Source organism: Alligator sinensis, unplaced genomic scaffold (genome assembly GCF_000455745.1).
Source record: "Alligator sinensis unplaced genomic scaffold, ASM45574v1 scaffold728_1, whole genome shotgun sequence".
NCBI lineage: Eukaryota > Metazoa > Chordata > Crocodylia > Alligatoridae > Alligator > Alligator sinensis.
The window spans coordinates 507,240-528,290 of NW_005842825.1; the positions used below are offsets into that span (position 1 = coordinate 507,240).

Consider the following 21,051-nt stretch of genomic DNA (forward strand, 5'->3'; position numbering starts at 1 on the left):
CCATTGTGTGCCCTGGCCCCCACCCAGAGCTTTCCATCTGCAGGCTACACAGCACCACAGGCTGCCCTGCCCTGCCTTCCCTGCCTGGGGCAGGAAGCGGAAACTGAAGGAGGAAGAGAGGGGCTCAGAGACCTCAGCTGCTCATATTCCTTTATTTTCCTATAATTTCCAAGAAAATTCTCTAAAAATAATGTTACTATAGAACTAAAGCTCTTCTTTCCAAAAGTGACTATTGTTATGAGGTGCCTCAGTTTTTAAGTGCTCAAACTGTTGAGTCTGATTTTCAGAAAGTACTCATCTTCTAAAAACCATAATCCTTTTAAATTGTCTCAGATTGGGCACCTAGGCTCATTCACTGTTTTTTAAAATCTTGGTCTTTGTTACTACTTAAAGCAGTAAAAGAAGCTATTCTGGGGGGGAAGAATTGTTTTTATTCCTCATTTCCTAATCATCCCAAAAGTAGTACTTGGAAATAAAGCAATTAACCAAGAGCAGCAGAATGGTTAAAATGTTTTTATCCTTTTTCACATAGGTTCTGAGGTTGGACTCTTACCACCAGCTAGACCTGTAATTTTGGACTTTGTGGGAATTTTGTATAATCCACAATTATGGATTTTTTTTTTTTTTTTTGCTTGAAATCTGAAGGGGTTATTTGAAGTTCACACGTTTGTTTCAGAAAAAGCTATTCATGAGAGATTTCAATTTACGTAACGTGATTAGTCTACAGCCTAAATCTAATTCAAGAAAGTAAGCATATCAAATGTTAGAGGGGCACAGGATGACCGCAAGATAACTGGGATTAGCAAAATTAGCTATAGTCACGGAATGGCAACTGGCAAGTCCGTTCTGTTAAATGGTTTGTAGACACGATAGTATAGGTGAGTTTCAAGAGCTGATTTAAAAGAGGATAATGTAGTGGATTTAGGAATTAATACAAAGAGCTCCTCCAACATATAAAGGACAACATGAGAGAGAGTGTAAAGGTATTGGTATGCAAATTTTGGCAAATAATGTAGATGCTCATTAAAGTTGGATGAGGAAACTACTCAACTAAAATATTGGGAGAAAAATCTAGAATACAATAGAAGAGATTACCTTCATTAATTATGTACAGTATAACAATAATTTCAGCATTTTCTGCCACAGGTATGGTCCTTACTTCTAATTTCCCCACCTCAATTTTCCTTCTAGCTGTTCATTTCTTCTAGGTTTGTCATGAAATCTCTGCTGTACTATCTAAAAAAATCACTTTGTGAGCATTTATTAAAAACAAGGGTTATATTGATACTACATATTGATACTGTGATCATGATTGGTAATATTGATACTCTGCCTGTAAATACTGATGACAATATATTGTATAATTCTTCATGAGTTTGAATAAGTTTAACTTAACTTTTTTTTTTTTTAAGCATCTGTGCAACCAGTATCGACAATGGAAATTAATGTTGTTGTTAAAAATCCAGAGATTGTGTTTGTGGCTGATTTAACAAGAAGTGAGGCTCGTTCATTAGTACTTACAACACAGTGTGAAATCTTCATTAAAAATTCCCCTCAGTTATATAAAATGACAGCTGCTGTTAAAGAGATGCAAATGAAAGCATGCCCCTTTCTTCCAGAAAAAAGAAAAGGGAATATTACTACGGTGAGTTTCCCCTACGTGTTTGCAAATTATAACAAGTGTACTAAGTCTTTTTTGACATACAAGAAATGAAATAGTTATAATCCTGAGTCTGTGGATATAATGCTGAAGATATTTAGGAAAAATTAGTCTTGTGTGAATAGCCATTTGACAGTCTGTGGTTCAGATGTATCTTATGCTGTTAATGTTTTTATTTTGTCACATGCAGAAAAATGGGTTAGGGTTTTATGGTATTTATAAATGTACCTGTTAGTGTTAAGGTTTTTTTTATTTCTGAAGTTGAGTATTCTCTCTGTGGCTACAATTCTTCTGATTATAGCATCCCAATCTATAGCTTTTGTTTTCTTAAAATGGAAAATTGCAAGTCTAAGGAAAGAAGATGCTATGGTTCCTGGATATGCTGTATAAACTAAACCAGTGATTCCCAACCAGGGTGCTGTGGCATCTTGGGGTACCTTGCCATCCTTTCAAAGGTGTCGTGGGATTCCATGCAATATTAGCATTTTAAGATAATGCAATGACTGACGACCTAAACCTAGAGATTTAAAATAGAAATCCGTGGTGTTAAAAATATATTCACTTTTTGTGGCCTTTTTTAGTTCTTTGCAACAGAAAATTTGCTTTATTTTTCTATAGTAAAAAAAAATGACTGAAAACTGTGAGCCACTATCTTCTCAGGGATGCCTTGAGTATGAAAAAGGTTGAGAACCACTGAACTAAACTTAAGGGCAGCTTGATTATAATCCAGTACTAACAGTGTCTCAACATCAAGGGCAGCATAATAACATTTTTTGTCTGCAGCAGGAGAATTTGTTGCTTTCCCCATTTCCCTGTCTCAAAGTACATTTCACACAATCTTTAGTTAAGGGAAATAGATTTAACTTGTCCTGGCTGTCAGCAGTAGGGAGCTTAAGGCAGTAGTTCCATACAGTTGTGACAGGTCTGATTCTGCTCCCAAACTGCAAGCAGGTTTCTGTAAGGGAAACATGGAGCTTTATTTTCAGGTAAGATTAGACATTTTTTCTATAGCCTACTTTGACATGCTAATTACCTAGCTAGGCTGAAAAACAAACATCTTTATTTTGTGTTAAAGGAAGAATCAGTTTCTCATTTTCAAGAGCCAAGAGAATTATCATTGATAACTTTTTCCCCTTAACTCTTCCTAAATAGTGTTTTAGGTGAGAAACTTGCAGCTATATCTACTCTAATTATTATATATTACAAATCTGATAAACTCTCTCATTCAGGTATTGCAACCTTGTGATCTCTTCTTTGAAATGCTGCAGTCAGGTACTAATCCACAAATGATCGAAGTGTCAATTAAATCCCTAACAGTAAAGGTAGGTTAAATTTTATTTCAACTCCTCCACCTGTACTTCCTCCAAGATACCCTCTTCCCCCAGCTATTTTGAAAATTTACTAGGTTTTAAATATGTGAAAGACCTGAAGCAGACAATTGAGTCTCAGTCTTCCTTCTCATAGGTTTTTTTTCATCACTCTAGTAACAGTGGTTGTTCCTATTAACAACATAAAAAGTTCTTCAATTGTGTACAGGTTGATAACACCACATCTGGTATTAGTGTCATCTCTTTCAGTGCCACTATTGATGTAGTACCAGTGTGGATGAAAATCATAGCAATTAAATAATTCTCCCACTACTATATAATGAGACAGAAGACGCTTAGGTGGCTTATCTGGTTTGTGTTCTGCCTTCTATTCCCACTTCCAACAATTACCTTGGAAGCATGTGCCATAGTTTTCCATCTGTAAAATTGTGATAATACGCTCTCCTTTCAGTGGGGTATTTTGAAGAGCATTACTGTTTATGAAAAATTCATTTGCCATAGTAATGAGATCCATAGAAAAGCCCATGAGAGAATTTAGTCATTTTGTTTTCAGTGCACCTGTTTCAAGAGTGTGCAGTAAGTAAGGGGTGTGGAAGCACCCCAGGAATGTGTCTCAAAGGTGTACACAGGCTGCATCCAGGGCCAGGACCTGTCACACTATGCTTGGTTGTTATTTTTTTTTTTTTGCAAATGTGAACTGATCTACCTGCTAACTGATGACATTTTGAAATGCGTCCCATTACTTATTTTAAGAGAGCCTGTCAGCATATTGCCCAAATTATAAGTATTTTGTTCACATGTTTGACAGTAGTGTAATGAGGGTGGGGCAGTAGCTATGGGCACTGACTTGAGGTGGTGGGGAGGGGCGGAAGAAGAACTAGTGCCACCACAGCTGCACAGTCCTGGGCACCCAATGGCCTTGTTACAGCTCTGCACATTATTCCTGGATCTTCTTATTAGGCCTATGCGCATAGGGAAGTATTTGATTCGGATTCAGCTGATTTGGAGGACAGTGATTCAATTCGGATCATTGTCCGAAATCAATTTGACTGAATCTGCTTTGGAAGATTCAGCGCCAGTTCAAAGATATTTGGAGATTAGGCGTAAGCTATAATGGGGAATCACAGAAATACCTATAACTTGGTCATTTTTTGGCTGAATGGGATAAGAATTGCAGGGATGGTAGCCCCTTCTGAGGATGTGAAGTGATAGGTGCAGGGGTTTCTGGGAAACTGCACCTCAGGCTGCTGACAAGCAAAATTCGTGACATGTGACTGTGTGTGTGTTAAGGCACAGCAGGGTGAAAACTATAGGGATGGATTTGTAGCCCCTGTTCTCACCCTCACAACTCCACTGCAACTAGTAAGCCTCAGGCCTCTCAAAGATCTTATGAGTCTGGGCTTTCCCCAGCCAGGGTTGTGCAGTGGTTGGAGGTTATCAGGTGCCTCCTGATCCTACCTGCCTTTCACCAGGAAGGTTTGTGGTCCTGGCATTTCCTGGGGCTGCTATGTCACTGGCAGTCGCACCCAGGCCTCCCTACCCTGGCAGGGTGTAGTTTTAGGTCATGCCTAGGATGATGTAGGGCTGCCTCCTCCCCATGTAGCCCCAGCCCTTATACCTCCAAGTTCTTCCTGGCATGGGAGCTCAGCAGGGTGATGTTCTTCCCCTGCTGGCTGGTGAGCAACTAAACTGCTGCCTCCAGCTGTGAGAGTGGGGCATTAAATGACCGCCCTCATTAGCACCTGTCCTGTCACATACATAGCCCCTTGTGCGGGCATGATAGAGGCCTGCCAGGTTTCAGGTGGAGTGCTGCAGGGGTTTCTGTGAAACTGCAACTCAAACTGCTGAAAGCAAAACTCGTGTCACTTGTGTGTGTTAAGGGATGTAGGTTGTAGCCGTGTTGGTCTAAGGACGTAGCCCAGGCAAGGTTCTTAGGGTCAATCTGATATCTTTTATTAGACCAACTGAATAGTTGGAGAAATTCTTCTTTGAAAGCTTTCAGGTGTAAAAAACCCTTTGTCAAGCTGAGGAAGCATCTAGTTGGTGTGTGTGTGCTCTTCCTGGATGGAAGGAATAGTAATGAAGCCAGAGGCTGGCATGCAGTGCAGGCAAGAAAGCCAGTCAGTGAAAATGGAAATGGAGGCATTAGGGGGTGAGAGAGACAGGCTGGGGTAGGGGGGGAGAGGGATGTAGCAGGTAAAAGTGGAGAGGTACCTGCTGCTACATGGGGAGTCAGATGTCAGGCAGGTTGTAGTGTAATAAATCCAATGTCTATATTGAGTCTGTGAGTTTCTGTATCTAGGAGGCTGATGAAATGAAGCTCATAGGCCCCTCTATGAAAAGTGTTTTGTAAATTCAAACAAGCACCAAACCTTGCTAACCTCATCACCAGAAGCCAACTTCCTATAGCCCAAAACTCACTGAATGGATCCAGACCATGCCATGACAAGACATGCAAAACCTGCTGGCATATCTCCAGTACTCCCACAAACTGTGCACCAGAATCTATCAAAGACAAGAATACCCAACTACCTGTGGGGGCACATTTCTCACAAGAAAACCACTCTGTTTTTCTCCCAGTTCGATTTGAATTTGATGATTCAGCCTCTGAATCTTCTCCAAATTGAATCAGCAACCAAAGTTTTGTACACTCCTACTTGTTATGGTTTCTTAGTGTTCCTGATCTGTCAGAACAAGCATTCTTGCTCACTTTTTCCAACCTGGGACCTAGCTGTTGTGTTTTAAGGTTCTTGTAGCTCTTCTTTGGGACACGACTCCCATTTCACTCAGATATATTTTTTTCAAAACCTTTCTTTTCTGATGGCTATTATTTTAGCTCAAATGAACTCTGAAATACCAATCTCAGCCCATTCTGTTTTTCATAATAACAGTGCTGCCTTTTACATTCCCATATTTTTTTAAACAAAGGTAAATGCATCTTTCCACACTACCCAGGACAGTCATTTCACTTTTCTTTTTATTTCAGTCTTTAGCATAAAATGATAAAATAAGCTAGAAGCTAAATAGAAGCTGCAACAAAAACCAGATTGATCAGTTTAGAGCATGACAATGGTTTCCTTTCCTCTTAAGGCTTGTTTTAGAAGCCATTGAAGCTGTCAATTAATGCAGTGCGTAAAATGTAACACTTTCCAAAATATGTACAGTAGCGAGAGAACCCATTCATGCCAGCTTTGTGGGCTGAAATGGTCTTAGCTCTCACAGAAGAAATGTGCAAGGCTGTCACTTAGTCTTGATCAGCAACTTTTATTAGATTTGGTCAGACAGTCTTCAAAAGCATCTCTTGACAAGAAATAATGATCTCAAAGATGGATGCCCTTTGGGTATTACCTTTGGGAAGTGGGAGCTTAATTTTCTGTCATGCATTATTTGTTTCTCCTTCCCAACTATTTTTCATGTCCTTTACTAACTTCTTCTAATAAATGGGAAAGAGGCCAGCATCTAAAATGGAAAACATGGTACATATTATTTTCTTTTATATACTAGAACTCTCCTTCAACTTGTCTTGCATTTTCTGAAGTCTATACATGGTTAACATAGTTATGTTTTCAGGTTATTAGCAAAAGATTTTAGTGTTATAACAATCTGAAAGCTTTTTATTTGGAAGATATATTGAACGGTTATGGCATAACTAAGAAAGCAACTTTCTAGCAGAGGATGGCTTAACCCCAGAGTAATTCCCGGAACTGTTTCTAGCGTATGCAGAGGGACAACTTAATCTAAGTGCTGAATTAAGAAGGGAGAGGCCAGTCACAGGAGGGAAAGTTGCAGGTATTGTAACAAATATTAGACATAACTTTGACCAAAAACAAAAATTCCCCAGTAAGACATTAGAAAGTAGTTGATATTTTCTCTATACTAATTTCCACGTTTTCCAATCATCAAACATTATAAATAATTTTTTTCATAGGTTTCACCAATTATCATAAATACAGTGATGACTATTATGTCAGCCTTTTCTCCAACGGCAGAGACTGCACAGGAAGAGATTAGTCCAGTTCCTCCAGACTTGTGGGATAAGAAAGATGTAAAAAATCTAAAACTGTGGTTTCTTGAAGAGTCAAGTAAAAATGAAAATACAGATACACTAGCAGAGTTGGTTCCTACAGGAGAGACCTTACACATGGAAATTGCATCAGTCATCATAACTCTTGAAGCTGGGGTGGGTCACAGAACAGTACCTATGCTTCTGGCAAAATCAGCATTTTCTGGTGAGGTCAAAAACTGGAGTACCCTCATCAACCTTCATTCCCAGCTTGAACTAGAGGTAAGGATTTAGCAGCTTAAATAAATTTCCCTTTCTCAGAACTGAGAGGAAGGTCTTGTAGCAAGCACAAGTGCAGCTTTATCTGCTTTCTAAATTGAGCAAACAAATCAAAGGCAAAAATAAGGTACCTAATAACTGAAATCAGATGCATTAAAAACTTAATTGTAATGCTTTCTAGAACACAACAGGTATAGGCCCCAAGGGCACCTATACACATGCACTGAGGCTGCTTCAACACGCTGTAATTACAACAGCATGGTAATTACCATGCTACAGCATCCCTGTGCTGAAAAATGATGGCGGGGGCACTTTAATAAAAGCTCATGTGACAAACTTTAGTTAAAGCACCGCCACAACCATTTTTCAGACTGGGGACGCTGATACACATGACATGTTTTAATTAGAGTGGCTCTCCGAGCTGCTCTAACTAAAGCACACCCCTCTCCCCCCACCTCCTGGAGCATGTATATAAATGCCCCAAGTGTTTTACTGCAGTAATTTTAATCAGTAATTGTAATATGCTGTGACAGTGTTAATATAATGCATCACTATAGAATATGGTTTGTTACCTAACCCCCTGCAAAGGTACATGCTTTGGGTTCATAGTTGAGAACATTTTTTTTATAACATTCACTAATTATTTAATTTTTTTCATATTCCTTTATTCTATACATCTGTGCAAGATCATCTTTTGCAAGAAACTAAAAGCATTAGTTAGTCCCTACCCTGAATATTTATAGCATAGTTTCCCATTCCTGCAAACACTTAGGTATATGCTTCATTTTATGATTGCAAATAATTCCAGTTATATCAACCAAATATATCTGTTGCATCCATGCAAATATGGTAGAAGAAAGATGTAGGGTAAGTTTCAAAAATACTTAGGTTCTGATGATTGTGTTTTGAGTCTATAAATCACCTTTTGTGTGCTCCTGGCACAAAATTCTGTTATCATTTACTTGCATACCACGTGCACCTTTTTCCCAGAAATCAGCTTTCCATAGTTGGAGTGCATGTCTTAAGCAGGGAAGCAGTCTTTCTGTGCTGGAACGAAGGAATGGAATCATTAAGACGCTATAAATGGCTGCCATGCTGCGCCCCCTGTCAGCCTCAGGGGAGGGAGGGGGCAGAGTCCATGTCAGAGGTAGTGTTAACTCCTTCAGAACTGCTGTGGAATGGACAGTAGCTTTTGATTGAGCAGCCAACAGCTGCTGTCATTTCACCAGGGGCTGAGAGAGAGAGGGTCAACACTTTAGGTTTTGCCTGAGCAGCATTGCTCAATATTCAGCCATATAATCAGGATCCCCTGCCATCAGAATTCACCAATGACTTGGGGCAGGATCTTTTTTCTTCATTTTATCTTTCCAAAACAAGGTTTGCATCTTATTTGGGAGTCTGTGGTATGCAAGAAAATACAGTATGTCATGTCCATGTGATTTTTGTATTTATTCAGGTACATTACTTTAATGAGATGTTTGGTGTGTGGGAACCTTTGCTTGAACCACTAGAAATTGAAAAGAGTGATGATTTCAAACCGTGGACTCTTGGAATCAAGGTATGCTTTCAAAATTAAAACAGCTGATTTCCAAGGCCAGTTTGTAAATAACCTTAGAATTGAAATATTAACCATCAGAGTGAGAAGATTTAAAATTCATGTGAATATCCCGTTCTTAACTGTTTCCATAGGTTAAGGCAAGAGGTTGCAGAATGTGTTATGAGGGTCATCTGCAAGTAATGGCTTCTATTTTTCTAATAGTTAATATACATTTTGTACATCATTGCTGAACGCACAGCCAATTTTAAACATACTCCCCTGTTAATGGTTTTTTCACATTGAACAAAGGCATGTATCCCAACATGTAAAAGACCTTGTTCTTGTTGCACAACCACTGCTGCACAGCCTCCATTACTTTGTTGTCATACCATAAATGTTGTCTTTGTAGTCTCCCCTTTATCATCTAAGCTGTATGGAGGATGGGCTAACACAGTGTAGGAGTAGTTAATGTGTGGAACGTGTGCCACCAGTGACACAAGCAGCTTCTGTGACATGCAACAGATTGGTGGAGGTAACACTGGCAGAAAGGGCTGGGAGCAGAGAGGAGAAGAGCATATCGAACAGAAGAAAAGGGAGTGGCACTTGGGAAGGGCATGGTGGTAATTTGGGGCAGGAAATTTGGCAGCAGGGGAGTGGTGGATGCAGTCACCCTCCCCCCGCCAAATTCCCAAATCCCAAGCCCAGCCACACTCCCTTCCCCACTTCTGGATCTGAGCCAACCCATCCCCCATCCAGCTCCTTGCCCCTTGGTGGTGTGGTGTCCGACCAGCTTGCCGGCCTATGGCCGGGAGCCCGGAGCGTTAGGTGGGTACTTCAGCGAGTGAAGCGGATTAGGCACAGATGCGTATTGGTAAAATAGATTGTTTACTTACGCCGCCGATGCGTGCAGCGCAGGAAGAAGCTGACTTTGGTTGCAGTTACAAACGTAGTGAGAGCTCTTTAAAACGAGACGAGACGTTCGGTAAATGGCTTATCGAGCATGCAGGAGAAGGGGTACGTCAAGGAGGTCGGTGACGGGGAGTCGGTGGGTGATCAGTCCGCCAAGTTTACTCTGGGTTGCGTGCGGAGTTCTCCAACGAGGGTGGAAGCTGCTCATACTGTTAAATAGTTAACAGGCCAATTGCTAGTTGCCAAGTGGGAATAATTTGTAACCGGCCAATGGGTGGCAGCCAATTACAAGGGCTTGTGAAGTTTAAACAAATGTAGTCGTTGGGCTTGGTGGGGATTTTTCACTGTGCCATAGGCATTTACTTAATGGGTTCTGACAGGTGGGACCTGGTTGGGGCCAAGCAATATCCCCTTTTCCCCTTCAGGGCTGGGCCACACCTCTTCTCTTCCTCCCGTGGGTCTAAACCACTGGTTCTCAACCTTTTTTGCACCAGGTCCCATTTGTAAACACTTGATGGCCAGTCCTGACCCACTGCCCCCAGTGTGTGGGAACTCTGACAGCCTGCACGGGAGAAACCACAGTTTCCCATGGTTTTCTCCTTTAAAAGAGAATCCATTTTTAAAGGTTTTTTTTTTATCCATTTTCAAAGTTTGTTCACGACCCTTCCATATATTCTGGCAACCCACGTTTGAGTCGCAACCCATGGGTTGAGAAACGCTAGTTTAAGCCAATACCCCCTTTTTTCCCCTGTGGTGCCAAGCCATGCCCCCTTTTTCTGCCGAGGGGCTGGGCCTCAACCCTTTCCCCCTTGGAGCCAAGCTATGCCCCCTTTCTCCCACGGGGCCAGGTTGCAGCTGGGCTACCTCATGCCAGTCTCCAGAGGGCCGGATGGTGCTCACCATGTCAACCTCAGTGCTGTATTGGGACCACCAGCAGGTTCCAGCCCAGCCAATCCACCAGGGAATAAGGTTAAGCGCTTAGGAGATAAAGATTAGGAAGTGTTACTTTTTTACTCATCCATATATAAAGATATGTCTCCAACTACATATGTTAGTAGTTTTTGTCTCTGCAGTGCTTTACTAAAACATGTATGAGCTTTAGCTTACAAAGAGAAATTGTCCACATAATGCATTGTAATGGTAAATCCTTTCCAGCTATTCATCAAAATACATGTTTAAAACTGACTGCCTATCTTGTATGCATACCAGCCCAGCCTCTGGCTTCTTTACTTTTCATTCCATCCAGGAAGAGCACACACCAACTGCTGAAACTTCCTCAACCCGACGAAGGGTTTTTGAACACGAAAGCTTGCTTAATTTTTTTTTCCCAACTACTTAAGTTGGTCTAATAAAAGATATCAGATTCACCCAAAGAACCTTGTCTGCCTATGTTTAAAACTTAATTTTTAAATTATTTGTGTACAAAAGACGCAATCATTTTCTTACTTTATATTGACTAAATCAGATATTTTCTATCTGATTAGAATGTGATCTTTGCCTATGACTGCCAATTATCAGTTCATATGGTGCCTTTATCTTTGACAATGTAAAACAGGTATTTTGAGTGGAAAGCAACTTATCTGTAATTATCAGTGGAATAAGTTTTTTGGTGGGCATTCAGGTGCTGTTTAACTTAAGGTTTGTCCTTTTTAAGTAGTCATCTTATGCTCATGAAATCTGCTAGCTTTATGTATTGTTCTAATAATCAGTTGCACTAAGTGGCCACTAATTCAGTTTGGCTCATAATTTTCCATTAAAGACCTGTAATCTGAAAATTTAATTTTTTCTGAATTCCTTATTGCACAGGGTTTATTTTGCTGCTGCTTCAGATTTGTAGGCTGCTGTAACAACAGTTAACTCTTATGTTCAAGGAACTATATTCCAAGCACTCCAATCACTTTCCCTTCCTGTTCTTGTAAGTGCGCTTGCAGGGACAAGAAATGAGAGAGAGAAGTGTTAGACCGTTCCTTTTGTTTTTATTGACTTGAGGTGTCCTCAGTAGATTTATGGAGGAAATCTACTCCGTTACTGTCATCTTGCAAAATCTACCTGAAAATATTGCTTGTAGCTTCTCATGTCTTATTGAAACAGTGTTTGGTTCTCAGTTTCAGAAGATTGTGGATACTTTTGGAATCAATTATTATTTTTGGTTTTAAAATCCAGTTCTACAGGCCTCTAACTCTTGGACAATTTTAACCCGTCTTCAGGATTTCTAAGGGGAGAGATGCAGCCCAAATATTCTGTGGGTTAGTGTTCCTGGAAAAGAATCGTTTGCTAATAAATTTTCTTTTTTTCTTTTTTTCTTTTTCTTTAATTTTTGGCTTATTAAGGTGAAAAAGAAGGCTAAAAAAGCACTAGTTGAGTCAGATGCGGAGGAAGAACAGTACAAGGTGCCAGAATATAAAACAGCAATAAACATCTCCTCAAAAGACCAGCTGAACATTACACTATCCAAATGTGGACTACTGATGTTGAATAACTTGGGCACGGTAAGAAATAATATCTTTGCATTTAAATACTTTTCTCAAGGCCAAGAAGTTCAATGAAGATTTGACTAATTTGTATCTGGGTATTCAGATTAAATAATACATGTGTATTTGATACAATTTTGTTGTTTCGTTCTTTTAACTCCATCTTTTAAAAATTATATTTTGTTCTTTAGGCATTTGCCGAAGCAGCTAGCCAAACTTCAGATATCTTCAAAAAAGATCGAGCGCCATTTGTAGTAATGAATTCTTTAGGACTTCCCATCACTGTATCGCCCAGTGATGCCTTTAGTGTGATAAATGATAAATCTGGAGGAAAATCTTTTCAGTTAAAAGATGGAGAAAGTCTAAATATGGACTATCTCAGAACCAAAAGTGAGAGTGACCAGTTCACAGCAATGACTACCCTAAGCAGCAAAAGGTTTTACATTCAACTTAGTAAGTACATAATAAATCTTTCACTTTTATAGACATCAGTGGTACATCTTCTTGGTCGTGATATAATGTACTTTGTATGCCCCTCTTCTCCAGAAATGAGCAATTGATGGGTTTCCAAACACATGGCATTAATATGCTTTAAAGTTGCATTAGCTGTTTTCTGTGCGTGTAAATGAAAACATAATATGCACGTAAGCATAATTACGGTGCTCCTCCATTTATACTTATGCACATAATGGGTTAGTTTGATTTTCATTGTGTAACCATACACAAGTAGGTAATTTTTCTTTTGCAACCACAATTCATTTTGAATATAAAATTATGTTTCTAGGACGACCAACTTTTGAGAAAAAATGTTATTTGTGTTCCTGGAAACGGTAAACATTAATTTAGATTTTAAAGAAAAGTGCTGTGATCAAATTAAAAAAAATTTTTTACAATCCATTTTAATATAGTACAATTTATAATTAAATCCTAATTTCAGTTGTAGCTTATTAGTTGCTAACTTGGACCTTTTTAAAACTGGTCTTTCAAAGCAGAGTGAAGCACATTTGTTTGATTGAAAAACATTAATGAGTGAAGCTATTCTCTTGATATGAAGTAGTTGCATCACAATAATAAGCCTCTTAAAATGTAAAACATGGGCCCCTCTACAAGTTACAGGTATTACTCACTTAAGGTAATTGTGTTAAGTGAGTAGTTGAGACCAGCTACACATGCAATGTAGCTGTCATGCCATAAAAAGGTTCAACTGGCTATAAAGTTAGACCTTGAACATGTGTAGTAACTTTATAAAAAAATAAATAAAGCTGGTTGCTATCAAGCTTTAATTTGCATATGTAGCAGGCTGTCTCCTGTGACCGGGAGCCCTGTTAGCTGATAGGGGGTGTTTATAGACGTGCTTCGGGAGGTTGGGGGTGGGAAGCACTTTAATTAGCGAGCTGCGCTAAGTAAAAGTGCCTTAGCGTTGTGTGTATCAGTGTCCCCATGCTGAAAAATGGTAGTTTTGAAAGTGGAGTTTTGAACTAAAGGTCATCGAACAAGCTTTAATTTAAAGCGCCCCACTGCCATTTTTCACCGCAGGGGCACTGATACACGTGACACTGGAGGCTGCTGGAGTGAGTTAATTTCCATGCTCCAGCAGACTCGATTAATCATGTCTGGTCCAATGTGCTGGATTTACAGCCTCACTGGATTTATACAGCATGTCATAACAGCCTTGCTGCACATCTATAGAAGTCCAGGGTTCCCGGATGCAGGGCTGTAGCATGCCAAACTGGGTCTGGGAGTCCTGCAACTGAGGGGACTCTCAGCCCCAGCCCAACTGGGTCCTGGCAGCATCAGAGTTCTGTAGCTGTGGGTGCTGGGTGCCAGGATCCAGCTAGGGTCCACCAGCCAGGGGGCACAGCTACCCCAGGGGTCTGTGAAACCCTTGGGGTTGGGGGATCATGGCAGCTGTGATGCCTCAGCCTCAGGGATGTGTCTGTTGTGATCCAGCTGAGGGGGTCCCATCCGCATTCATTTTGATGTATACTGAATAGATAATAGAGAATTTTAAAATGAGGGATTAGCTTTTAATTTCTGGGGGTGGGGAAACGTAGTATTTTGTTGTGATATTGTGCAGCTTTACTTTTAAGAGTACCGTTCAGATAACCAGTTACATATTTGTAATCCAGTGAATGATGTTTGTGCTTCCAGATTAGCACACAACAGTAAGTATTCTTGAGCAGAGATTTTTCTATATAACCTTTTTTTTTTTCTTCAAATGTATATGCATACTACTTTGATGCTTTCTGATTTCTAACTGTATATACATTTTGATTTCTAGGTCCTCATAGTCACTCCACAGCTGATAAGATTCCATTGACAAAAGTGGGCCGATTTCTTTACAGAGTAAGACATGAAGGATCTGGTGTTGAAAGGTTCATTGTTTGTCAGATTGATACTATTGAAGGAAGTAAGATGATAACTGTACGTTCACCTGTGCAGGTACTAGAGTTTTCTTACAATATCTTTTTATTAGTCATTAATGTATGTAAGCAAACCAGTGTTAGTATTTATTTTACAGCCATGTTTAAGAACATTTGTAGAAAGAAACGTTTTGGATCAGGATCACAAAATGATTCTCTTTTCGTACGAAAAAAGTTTTCTTTGTGAACTAAGAAAAGGTTTTCTTGGTGGGGTGGGTGGGAGAGATTGAAAATGGATAGACAATTCACTGAGTATTTGTTCACTGGGAGCTATTAAAAGCAACAGGGATATGACATCCCTTAATCCAGGATGATCGATGCAATGGAGTGTGAGACAAGGGATTAGCCCAGGGTTGGGCAAAATACAGCTCGCGGGCGTATCCGGCCCATAGGGCCCCAAAAACGTTTAGAAAATTAATATTTATCTGCCCTTGGTTCCTGTCATTTTTGACAGGAACCAAGGGCAGTAGGACAACAGCAGGGCTCACCCAAACCCACCAGGACTTCTGGCCTGAGAGCATGTGGCTGCCCCAGTGGCGCTGGAACCTCAGGTAAGGGGGAGGGGGGAGGCAGAGGAGGACCCCAGGCAGGAAAGGAGCCCAGGGAAAGTGGCCCAGGGAAAAGCAGAGTGCGGGCAGGGGGAAGCAGCCCCTCGCCTGCCCCGTGGCTGGCACCCTGCGCTGCAGCTGCTTGCAGCCCGCATGGGGCTGCCTGTGCCTGCTCCAGACAGCCCTGTGGGCTGCGAGCGGTTGCAGCAGGGAGCACCGGCCGTGGGGCGAGGGAGGGGCCACTTTTCCCTGTGCTCAGCTTTTCCCCAGGCTCCTTCCCAGTGTGGAGGAAAGCAGCCCCTCCCCCGCCCCATGCCTGGCACTGCGAGCGGCTGCAGCATGGGGCACCAGGCACGGAGCGGGCAAGGGGCTGCTTCCCCCAAGTACCACCTTGTAACCCGGCCCCACTGCCAGCCTGGGCCCCTCGCTGGCTCTGACCTCGCCTGCTGGGGCTGCGTGTGGCAACAGCAGCTGCGGGGCCCCCCCCCCCCCTTGCCGCACCGGGCAGTGTTTGCCACTTTCTCCTCTGGGCTGCCCAGCACATGAGCTCTAGGCGAGCAGCTGCAGCCAACACTGCCCGGCAGCCAACACTGCCCGGCGCGGCAAGCTGGGGGGGGGTCGCAGCTGCTGCCACCGACAGGCTAGCCCAGAGCTGGCTTGGAGCCCAGGCTGGCAGCGGGGCCGAGTTACAAGCCGGTGCTGAGTTCGGGGAAAGGTGGCCCCTCACTCGCCGCATGGCCAGCATCCCACACTGTAGCCACTTGCAGTCTGCATAGGGCTGCCTGTGCCTATTCCAGACAACCCTGCGTGGGCTGCGAGTGCCTGCAGCAGGGAGCACCGGCCGCAGGGCAGGCAAGAGGCCGCTTTTCCCCACGCTCGGCACCAGCTTCTTCCCTGCCGGCGAGCAGGGGGTCATGGCTGTGCACTTCCCCCCCACCTGTACCATGGGGCTGGGGGGCACTTGGTGTAAGTGGGTGCGGGAGCCAGCGGGAACATGGGGCCTGCACCGGTGTTCTAGGGCCAGGGCTGGTAGGGCCCAGAGCAGGGTGTCAGGAGCGCGGGGTCCCAGCTGGCAGTGGCTCTATGGAGTCGGGCGAGCTCCCCCTCTCCTTGCTGGTGCAGCCCAGCCTGGCTCCACAGACCCCTGCTTTGGGCCCCACCAGTGCTGGCCCTGGGACATTGGTCCCAAGATGATGACCAGGGGCCGGGGCACTTGTCAAGGGGCAGGGCTGCCCATACGGCCCTCGACAGCCTGCCAAAACTGGGTAAGTGGCCCTCCACCCAAAATAATTCCCTCCCCTGTTCTAGTCATTCTCCGTTCCTAAGCTCTGTCTGAGCATCTGTATTTGTCACCATAGGAGGCAGGATACTGGGCTTACTTGAACCATTGTTCTGACCCATATGGCATTGTCAGGTCAGAGTCTGTCTGTACACCCTTCTTCCCCCCTCATCCCTCCTTGCCTCCCTGGGGCTTCTTGCTTGGGAGTGCCTCTTTGAAGCCTTCTTTTCTGCACGCACGCACGCACGCACACACAAGCATAAACTCAAGGGAATTCTCATTTTACTCTAGTCTGGGATTGAAATGTACTAGTTCTTTTAGGTTTTTTTTAAACATGGTTTATTCATCCTTTTACTTCATATAGATAAGGAATCATTTTTCTGTTCCACTGAGTATTTTTGAAGAAGGAAGATGTCTAGGAACTGCTTCACCTAAAAATGAATTCAGCATACCATTGACCTCTTATAGGTAAAATTTAGATTTTTTTTTAAATGCAGAATATATTCTATAAATTGTGATTACTCTTATACATCCAATTAATGTCACTGCTCTAAAAATGAAATAAATATACTTTTAAGAAGTATTGTGTCCAGTAGCAGTCAGTCCATTGCAGGCTAGTATTTTCTCAGATCCCTTAAGCTAAGCGGAAACAATTCTGCTTAATAATTGGATAGGAGACCTTAGACTCTTGTGAAATCTGAGCCTTGGTGTTAAGAATTTGAGTCCTATTGATTGGTTCATTTGACTATCCCAGCCAAAATGATCCTAGAAATAAGTTCCAATAAGTACTAGGCTTTTTCCCTTGAATGAGTTGTGAATTAATACTCTCCTATAACTTATGTTTTACTTCAGTGTCCAGTTTTAGAATAGAAATCATTGAGACATTGATTGGTGAAGCTTCAAATCTACCTTTAATTACATTAGGTAGTATTGTCTCCTAGGAGCTGGGCAACTACAGGGGCCAGGCAACTAGTGCTATACCACTTAACTGAATATGTTTCTTTATATCACTGGAGGTGAACAGAAAAGGAAAAGCTGTTGGAGTAGGGGCTGTAGAGTAACCTGGACCCTAGTACCTTTTATAATTCATTTTTATGTGTGTTTATATATTATTGTTTGGTATATTTATTATTTTTATATATTATTATTTATTTTGATGTGTAAACTATCTCTGTATTTTTTAAGATTACTTGTATAGATACTAATCTATGTATGTGGTGTGTGTCAGTCTGCTCTCTCACACTTCCTGTTACAATGTCAAAACTCCTTTCAAAGCAGTGATTTTTTGGAGTCGTGCACATTTTTCTTAACTGAGCTAAATGTTTTTGTGGAAGACTGCATAAGAAGCTATGGTGGGGATCTTGTCATTTTTTTTTTTCAACCTTTACAAGCATCTCTGATTTAGCAAAGGTTCTGGCGCTGAACTCTAGCCTCTCTGAGTGTCCTTTAGAGCAAGCCTTTAGCATAGCTTCTTTATGATCATGAGCCTTTTCAATTCAGAGTAGATAGTTGAAACACGGGATCCTTGCACTGCCAAATTAGCTCCGTTTGTCCTGGAAACTTTACTTTTTGCTACATTGTATTATAGATAATGAAACTGAATAATTTCAGAATATATTTTATAGGGTTTAGTGGAGTTAGTTACATCTGCTTCATTGCTCTAGGCATGTTGTTCTTTCTGTTTGGCAGACTTACATCCTGGTAATGACTTCAAAAAGTTTGAAACACATTTACTGATACAGTATTGCCAAGCTGTCCAACTTCTGAGGCCCCTGGGAGTCTCATGCCACATGGGTTGGGTTGCACCAGTTGGGGCTGCACCATGTGGATCTCTTCACCCCCTCCACTATTGCTATGCCACACAAGTGCATGAGCACAATCTCCCCACCCTCCCATGATGGTCACTAATTTTGCCCTGCCCTACACACAGCCATGATCTTCCCCCCCTCCCCTTCTATTCCAGCCTCGCCCTTCAGCTCCCCATGCTGCTGCACTGTCCTGACCCAAGGTGAAGGCAGAATGGAGAATCCAGAGAAGGGGAGCTGGGGGGAGGGAGCTTGGAGACTGGTTGCTATTGCATGGGGGAGTAGCTGCTGGGTGAGAGCTTAGGGGGGGGGGGGAAAAATTATGGTCACTAATTTTGCCCTGCCCTACACACAGCCATGATCTTCCCCCCCTCCCCTTCTATTCCAGCCTCGCCCTTCAGCTCCCCATGCTGCTGCACTGTCCTGACCCAAGGTGAAGGCAGAATGGAGAATCCAGAGAAGGGGAGCTGGGGGGAGGGAGCTTGGAGACTGGTTTCTTGTGGATGGGGGAGTAGCTGCTGGGTGAGAGCTTGGGGGGGGGGGGGTACAAATTAACCCCTTGCTGGCCACAGGTCAGACAACCCTGCAATATCTGAATCCAAGAAGCAGATTGAATCAAATTTCTGAAAGCAGTGTATCAACTTATTTCATGCCATATATACCAGAAGGATCTTTACCTAAAATGTGTGCTGCATCCCACAGTAAAAGAAAGCAACAATTTTGTCTTCTCCAAATATAAGAGACAGGAAATTTCATAAATGCATACTTCCAAGAGTCCCTGCTTCATAAGGATTTCTGTATATATACACCTTCACTTTAAAAGTATAAACAAACTTTAGCTAGTAGTCTTTTTCATTTTTTTTGTTTGCTTGCTATTTAATGGCTGTCTGCCTCAATTTTATAATTTGTTGGATTTCTACAGACAACTACAAGACAATGTAAATATACAGAATTGAAATGTTAGAATTAAAATGTTTGTTTGCTAAAGTTTGTTACTAACTGAAAGCTAATGTTCTCCTCTGCAGGTCCGTACTTAGTTTGCAACCTGTAACTGATGAAAATGGAGTGGGAGGAGAATATGAAATGTGTGAAGGAATTAGCTTTGATGAAATTATGAAAAATGTCGACAGCCTGTTACAGAGGAAATGCCAGCCTGTGAAGTCTGCTAGCCATTCATTTATCATTAATATTGTGCCAACAAAAGATACCTTGTCATCTTCAGAATGTGGGGATGTTCAATGGGATTTCCCATATGTTGTTCATTTATGGCCTTCTGTTCTTCTTCACAATCTTCTCCCTTATCAAATGACTTATTCTCTAGAGGTAATTCTTCACAAGTATATTTTAATGTTCTAGTATAGGTCATTCAAATTGGTTGAAGCTCTGTTTTTATAAAGGATAAATCTGAACAAACAGGAATGACTTTCTTGGTGTACTAGTGCGGCACAGCCTTAGAGTTAGGAACCATCCTTGGTTTATAGGAGGAGAAATTATACTTGAGTGTGAAAGAGGCATGCCTGAATCTTTCCGAAGTATTTGTATGCCACCAAGTATTTCTACAAAAAGAGAAAATTCAAGACTTATTTATACTAGTTGTAACTCACATAGCATGTACCAGTTCTGCGTAGGAGGAGAACATATTTTTGGTTTGCAAGTCGAGATGGAACCCAGTTATTCATGTATATTGGGATTGTCTAACTAAGTGGCATCCAGAGGCTGTATGTTCCAGTATAATACCAAGGGCTTGTTTGCCTTATGTAGCTTTTGCTGATAACTGCAGAATAGTAACCAGAGTGCATGCATACACGCATGGCTTGTAGCAGCTCTGCAAAGCTTCTGCCTGAAACATCCAGCTGTACTGCAACAGGTGTAGTACTAACTTTCAGGAACTTTTGACACCACTGAACATGAGCTACTGTTTGATAACAAAGGGAAACCGCTAGTCTGTCTTGCATTGCCATCCAGTGGTTCAGGTAAATCTTGAAGTTGATCAGTTGGCATTAAACAGACAGTTAGCAAATGATTTTAACTCTGGTGTTTATCAAAAATCTTTTCCATTTGTGACTTCATGTATATATAAGACCCGTAGTTATAGGCATTTTTAATTTCATATCAAATGTATTTGTTTTCATGTAAATAGGAATGAGTTGTTATTAACAGAATAAGATGTAAATGTTACTATGTATCACTAGAATATCATGAATGAAATTGTCATCTGATTTTCATAGATTTCATAGACATCAGGGCTGGAAGGGACCTCGGAAGATCATCGAGTCCAGCCCCCCGCCCAAAGGGCAGGAAGTCAGCTGGGGTCATAGGATCCCAGCAAGATAAGCATCCGGTTTCATCTTGAAGGTGTTCAATGAAGGCGCTTGAACCACCTCCGGTGGCAGGCTGTTCCAGACCCTGGGGGCTCGGACAGTAAAGAAGTTCTTCCTTATGTCCAGCCTGAAACGATCTTGAAGTAGTTTGTGACCATTCAACCTCGTCATCCCTTGGGGCGCTCTGGTGAACAAACGTTCCCCCAGATGCTGGTGGTCACCCCTGATAAACTTGTAGGTGGCCATCAGATCACCCCTGAGCCTGCGCTTTTTCAGGCTAAAGAGCCCCAGGGCTCTCAGCCTGTCATCGTAGGGTCTGCTTCCCTGACCTCTGATCATGCGCGTGGCTCTTCTCTGGACTCTCTCAAGCTTCTCCACATCCTTTTTGAATTGTGGAGCCCAAAACTGGACACAGTACTCCAGCTGCGGCCTCACTAAGGCCGAGTCCAGGGGGAGAATGACGTCCTGGGATTTGCTTGAGAAGCATC

The 21,051-nt window shown here is 42.1% G+C and overlaps 1 protein-coding gene across 1 annotated transcript in view; it reads left to right on the forward strand.

Moving 5' to 3' along the window:
- The window catches only part of VPS13A (vacuolar protein sorting 13 homolog A), a 186,351-nt gene that overhangs the window by 99,064 nt on the left and 66,236 nt on the right, over nt 1–21,051 (forward strand). The window contains exons 39-47 of the mRNA XM_006035364.3: nt 1,413–1,645; nt 2,890–2,982; nt 6,917–7,273; nt 8,727–8,828; nt 12,047–12,205; nt 12,379–12,640; nt 14,469–14,629; nt 16,802–16,905; nt 19,268–19,565. Of these exons, the coding sequence (XP_006035426.1) occupies nt 1,413–1,645; nt 2,890–2,982; nt 6,917–7,273; nt 8,727–8,828; nt 12,047–12,205; nt 12,379–12,640; nt 14,469–14,629; nt 16,802–16,905; nt 19,268–19,565 (1,769 nt within the window). The remainder of the gene's footprint in view (nt 1–1,412; nt 1,646–2,889; nt 2,983–6,916; nt 7,274–8,726; nt 8,829–12,046; nt 12,206–12,378; nt 12,641–14,468; nt 14,630–16,801; nt 16,906–19,267; nt 19,566–21,051) is intronic.